Below are 6,573 nucleotides of genomic sequence, written 5' to 3'. Positions count from 1 at the left end.
ACACATGTTCTATATATTCTGTCTTTGATACCAGTTTTAGAACCTCTTTTATTAGTATGCCTTAGTCGGTTTTGCGTATATATGCTTTGCACTTAGGTAGTTGCTTAGAGAAGCCCTTTATCTATTTTTCTTGTGTTAGGTTAGCCCTTTTTTAATTGTTTTTTTCTAATCATACTGTTGACCATAAACGGTTACTATCAAACAGAGATTAACGAGATGGTGGAGCTGATTAAGTATACTAATTACTTTTAAAGCTAGTGCACTCATGTACTCACAATATTTTAAGTGATTATGCCATGCACGTACAGACTAGCCACTACACTTCCATTTGGGACTCTTGGATAATTTTTTATTCTCACGAAGATAATCTTGAGATTTTGTCCCCATTTTCTTTCGTTTTGAGACTTTTATATCTTATTCTTGTTAACTACTTTTAGGTTTCTGTTTAATAATTAAAATATCCGTGTGGCAATAATTAGCACAATGTATCATGATCTAATTGATATTCACGAAGGATATAATAGCGAGTAGAGGGTTTGCGACTCGGCTTATCCGATCGATTCTATGCATTGTTATACGTTTCAATTTTAATTTAAAGGCAACCAAACAACCAAAAATCCTAAACCAGATCTTATGTAATATATTGTAGAGTTTAATTTTTGTGCACTGACATGTAATTTCTTAAGCCGAGGGTCTTCCGGAAACAACCTCTCTGTCTTCTTGAACGTATGAGTAAGGTCTGTGTACACACTACCCTCCTCAGACCCCACTTGTGAGATTACACTGAATTTGTTGTTGTTGTTGTTGTTGTTGTTGCATTGACATGTAATTCTTTGTAGACCATCGGGTCACAACGACTTGCAATAGGTAATTGTTTATAAGATTTTAAATTCTACGCAATGACGGTGTAATAAATTTTTTACACAATCAAGTTACTTATACAATAATCATATAATATATATTTATGATAAATATCAATTGATAACTTGATAAAAATAGTAGTAACTAACATGTTATCACAATCTAAATTTCACTTATTATGTATAAATATTTTTATATTGTTTGTATATATAATATAAATCGAAAGTGTAATATGGAAACCTAAGAAACAAAGTATATTAAATAACTTGATGTAATTAGTACAAATATACTGACAATAATACCTTTTTTTCTCAGTCCACATATATAAGTTAAATCCTATTTTGTGCCATACCTAACGGAGCAATTGTTCAAAGTGGACGTTGGCCAGATGAGAGCTTGAAAGTAAATATATTTGTGAAAATATTCAAGGAGAGTTAATATAGGGTGAAGCGATATATTAGAGCTGCTAAATTGATATCTATTGATGATTAGTGGCCAAATGAGCTTAGGACACTGTTCTTGTGGCAAGAATAGCATAATACTCGAACACATTAAATTAGAACAAGATTTTAGGGTCTGAACGTTAAAACAATGAATTAAAGGTAAAAACACCAAATGCAGGTATGTTTTCGAAATTAAATCATCATTTTCTACTCTTCTTAATATCTCTCAAGCCTCTTAAATTACTTTCTATCCTAATTTGCGTAGAAATGAAATTATGGAAATCCGGCGTCAATCTTGGACCTACTTTGTGATCTGTTTCCATGTGAGGTCCGTATCTGTAATCTGCCCTATTATTTTCCATTTCTGCTCCACCACTAAACTCTTCAACCTAAAGGCTAATTGACGATTTAATTTTTATGTGTTTAAGATTCTATTTTTTTTTTAAAAAAGTTTAAGTTATATATCGTCAGACCTCTTTATAACAATTTCCCTATATAACAATTATTCACTATAATAACTAAGTTTTTCCTGAAACCGAATTTTTATGTTATATTTTACCTCTAACAACTTTTAACCTATAAAAGCAACATCCATCTTTATAGCAGTGCGCTCTTTGTAAAATTAAACTTCTATAATAGCCATATAGAATTTCTAAATACCAATAATAGGTCTAAATTTTTTAATTTGAATAATTTTTTAAAAACTTTAATGCACCAATTATAATAAAAAATATTATGTTAGTACATATTTCCATAATTAAGGGTTTAAGTCCAAGATATGCTTGTATATTTTTATTCAATTGCACAAAAGGTTCCATCGTGAATAATGTCTAATATTTGAAGATCTACACGTACAATTTTTTCATCTAGATAAAATTTTCATCTGGCATAATACTTAAGATTTGAAGATCTACATATATCTTTTCCACAGTTCTTCCATCAATCTTGAAAAAATTTAATTTTCTACATAGTGTGTGCTTAGAATTTAAATCTTTATAGATTTAGTTATGAACTTATTAATAGTGTGTTAGATTTTTTAATATTTAATTAGTAAAATATGTATATCTTTTGAGATTTTAAAGTAGAATAATTTTATATCTTTTTTATGCAACATTAAAAAAGGGAAAAAATTAATTTTTGGATAACTTTTGTCTATAACAGCTAAAAAATATTCAAACGTTAAATATTATTATAGGTGTATAATAGCCATTCACTTTAAAACTAAAAAAATATACTACTGCTTTTATAACCACCTTGACCCACTCCTCTATCCAACCTCATTCCCAAATTCAATTCACCACATTTATTTTGTCTCTACTTTAAGCTTTATGTTTCAGAATCTTTCATGAGTATGTATCCCAACTACTAGAACACATACCCAACACTTCCTAAAACCTCTATATATACCCACATAAGCTCTTGTCATTTTTATTCTCAAACATCCTTGTGACTTATCTTTCACTAACAAACATCATCTCTGGTATTAGACACAAAATGGCTCCCTTAGGAGACAATAAAGACAACGTTGTTGTTTCCAACTTGAAACTTGAAAGGATGCTTAGCATGAAAGGAGGCAAAGGAGAGGCTAGCTATGTTAATAACTCTCAAGCCCAGGTCACCTCCACTTTCCCAATTACTATACATGTTTTTTGGTCTTTATCACTCTTATGTATTTTCTCTAGTATTACAAAACTATTCAATCTTTACTACGTACATATACCGATCTAAGTACGATCTAGATGGACATTTTGAAGTTTGAGCGATTCAAGTGCAAGCAGTTTTTCTTTTTCAGCAAATTTTAGTACTAGTAATTTTAGGTTGTTAGCAATATGAGTTTTTTCCTCGCTGTAATTTTAGGTTGTTAGAAATATGAGTTTTTTTCTCCCTTTCTTTCTTTATTTCTAAGTCATGAGTTTAAGTTTTATATACTGATAGTATATAGTAAATTTTGACCGAAGAAAGTACTCTACTAATTTGATATAGTCAGAAGTTAATTTAGTATTTGAAATTATGGGTTCAAAATTAAATATATACTCCAATTGTTTCATTTCATATGAGCCTCATCAGTTGGACACAAAATTTAAGAAAACAATTTCTTCTTTGAAACTTATGATTTTAAATAGGTCATTGACATTTCTATAGTTATAAAGTCATGATATTAAAGGTATAAAATAAGAAATATAAAGTTAAATTATTTCTTAACATGAAAAGGTATCATTTCTTTTTGAAAACAAATTAAAAAAAAGAAAAATATATACAAAAATAAAAATAAATGGAACACAAGGAGTATTTGTTAAAATTTTAAAGATTTTTCATTGTGTTTTATTGAACCAGTCGGTTCATTATATTTATATACTCTATTTGTCTCTTGTTATAATATGTTAAATTACACTTATAGTTATTTTACATAACTTTAATTCTTTTCATGAAACTGAAACTCGTGTTTGGCATATTAATTAATTCAGGCGCAACATGCACGATCAATGCTGCACCTTTTGAAAGACACACTTGACGGAGTCCAGCTAAGCTCACCGGAGATTCCGTTCGTTATTGCCGACTTAGGTTGTTCTTGCGGCAGCAACACCATTTTCATTATCGACGTCATCGTTGAACACATGAGCAAGCGTTACGAAGCATTAGGCCAACAGCCACCTGAATTCTCTGCATTTTTTTCTGATCTTCCTTCCAATGACTTCAACACTTTGTTCCAATTGCTGCCGCCTTTGGCCAATAATGGTTGCGGCAGTATGGAGGAATGCTTAGCTTCCAATAGCCACCGCTCTTACTTTGCCGCCGGAGTTCCGGGTTCATTTTACCGGCGTCTATTTCCGGCCAGATCCATTGACGTTTTCTATTCTGCATTTTCTTTGCACTGGCTCTCTCAGGTTATTTTCAGTACTATATATTCCTCTTTTTTTTTATTTTTTATTATTTAATTTCCTAATAAAGGTCATTGTATGTAGTATGCATAGTAGCTAATAATATACGTATGCAGCATGGAGAAATAGATAAAGAAAGTGATTTGTCCCAATCCCCGAGGATGATTTAGAGTTTAGGGGAATATATTTTGTTAAATGGTTTTCTATGATGAAAATCCTAACTGTTTGGTTTAATTGATAAAGTCAAAAAAGATTAAGGCACTCAATATTCATGTCCCCAGATTTCCCGGACCACATCTCTAATTATCACTATTAATCCATTTCATTTTATATGGGGTGGAGTTTGACCGAGATAACGTGACCTTAAACATATTACTCCATGTCTCAATTTATGTGGGTAGTTGAATGTATATAGAATTAAATTTTTTTTTTTTTTGAAATTTATAGTCTAAAATAAGTTATAGATATTTGTGTGACTATAAATCATATAAAATGAATACTTTAAGTTAAATTGTTACTAAATATAGAAATATATTATTTTTTTTGGGATGGAGTATGACATTTTTATGATTATAATTAATAACATGATCATTAAGAATAAGTTTAAAGTTATAAAGTTCGTAGATTTAAGTTAAATTGTAATTGTTTATTAAGATTAATCACTTGATGAAGTGAGGTCAATATATTGAAGTTCATATTATATTGGGGGAGACAGGTGCCAGAAATAGTGTTGGACAAGAGATCAGCAGCTTACAACAAAGGAAAGATATACATACATGGTGCAAATGAGAGCACAGCTAATGCTTACAGAAAACAATTCCAGACTGATTTGGCTAATTTCCTTGGATCAAGGTCTAAGGAAATGAAGAGAGGGGGTTCTATGTTCTTAGCCTGCTTAGGAAGGACTTCTGTGGACCCCACAGACCAAGGTGGGGCCGGACTTCTCTTTGGGACCCATTTTCAAGATGCTTGGGATGATCTTGTCCAAGAGGTAAATCATTCCATTCTTCCCCTATATGCTAAGTTTTCAGTCTCCAATAATCCACAACAAATGGAGTAAATTAAATGTTAGTAAACATTAGAGTTGACAATATCAATCTATTTTTAGTAATATGCCTAAATGGTAGTAAACATTAGAGGTGCATTGAGTTATATATGACATGTTTGTTGATTTGATTCAACGGGTTAAGTTTGAAATGATCAGTCGAACCAATTAAAATAGTATTACTAGACATGTCAAAATGTAATCCAAATCCAAAGTACAAAGTAAAATTTAGAGAGTGGAACCGTGTCAATTTGGAAGAAGTTAAGCTGATAATTTAAGAAAAATACATTAATTTTAAAATTACTTTTTTTATTAAAAAAAGAGAGAGGAGAGGCTAGATCATGTTGGACGATATGTGGACAACGATCCGATCCATAATTATTTAACCGATCTTGATCAATCTATGTTTTGATTCAAGCAAACTTTGAATCGGTTAAAGTTAATAACTCGCTTTTGACCTGCCCAAAATTAATTCAGCTCTCCACATTTATCACCTATAATATTCATCATTGTTTGTTGTATGAATATGACCAATGACAGGGCCTAATTACTAGTGATAAGAGGGACAAGTTCAACATTCCAGTGTATGCACCCAGCATTCAAGATTTCAAAGAAGTGGTGGAAGCCAACGGCTCATTCGTCATTAACAATCTTCAAGTTTTCAGGGGAGGAAGCCCTTTGGTCGTCAACCATCCCGATGATGCTGCGGAAATCGGACGAGCACTCGCCAACAGCTGCAGAAGCGTTAGTGGTGTGCTCGTCGACGCCCATATTGGCGAACAGCTCAGTGACGAGCTGTTCTCCCGAGTGGAGATTCGAGCCTCGAGCCATGCGAAAGAGCTTCTTCAAAATCTTCAGTTTTTTCACATAGTTGCTTCCCTTTCTCTTGTGTAGAAATGTTCTGTATTTAAGTCTTTAGAATTAATGAAATTGTTATAGAAAGACTAACTGTAGTTTGGCTTTGGCTGATAATATATGGTTTTGAGTTTTGGGCGTTCCCTTAGTCCAAGCAGAGTAAATTTAGCTATGATAAATTTCTTGGTTATTTTTCTGAATGATTATTCAACTTTTATTTTATTGCACTTAACATTAAGTTATTTTTTTGTAAAATATTATGAAACTTGTTAAACTATTTTTGTATCGAAATAATCACTTAACTTTACTTGACAAAGTGGGTTGCTCTAGTGGTGAGCACCCTCCACTTCCAACTAATAGGTTGTGAGTTCGAGTCACTCCAAGAGCAAGGTGGAGAGCTTTTGAAGGGAGGGAATAAAAAAAAAATACTTAACTTTACTTAAGTCTCATAAAAAGGATATATTTTCTATGATACTTAGGCATGGCTGAG

General features: G+C 31.8%; 1 protein-coding gene across 1 annotated transcript; it reads left to right on the top strand.

The window, feature by feature from the left end:
* Nucleotides 1-2,658: 2,658 nt before the first annotated feature.
* Nucleotides 2,659-6,217, top strand: LOC104088383 (indole-3-acetate O-methyltransferase 1-like). The gene is made up of 4 exons (XM_009593046.4): nucleotides 2,659-2,918; nucleotides 3,770-4,189; nucleotides 4,899-5,174; nucleotides 5,769-6,217. Exons 1-4 carry the CDS (start codon nucleotides 2,799-2,801, stop codon nucleotides 6,120-6,122), a joined length of 1,170 nt encoding a protein of 389 aa, XP_009591341.1. The 5' UTR covers nucleotides 2,659-2,798; the 3' UTR covers nucleotides 6,123-6,217.
* The last annotated feature ends 356 nt before the right edge of the window (nucleotides 6,218-6,573 follow it).

The sequence above is a fragment of the Nicotiana tomentosiformis genome, chromosome 7 (genome assembly GCF_000390325.3).
Source record: "Nicotiana tomentosiformis chromosome 7, ASM39032v3, whole genome shotgun sequence".
Taxonomy (NCBI): domain Eukaryota; kingdom Viridiplantae; phylum Streptophyta; class Magnoliopsida; order Solanales; family Solanaceae; genus Nicotiana; species Nicotiana tomentosiformis.
Note: the sequence above shows the minus strand (reverse complement) of the source record. Positions and strands in the feature narration are given on the sequence as shown.

Excerpts from the sequence above, each read along its gene's own strand:
- LOC104088383 (XM_009593046.4), top strand. The coding sequence starts at position 2,799 with ATGGCTCCCTTAGGAGACAATAAAGACAACGTTGTTGTTTCCAACTTG. Across the intron at positions 4,190-4,898 it reads CTTTGCACTGGCTCTCTCAG|GTGCCAGAAATAGTGTTGGA; the intron begins GTTATTTTCAGT and ends TGGGGGAGACAG. Across the intron at positions 5,175-5,768 it reads GGGATGATCTTGTCCAAGAG|GGCCTAATTACTAGTGATAA; the intron begins GTAAATCATTCC and ends GACCAATGACAG.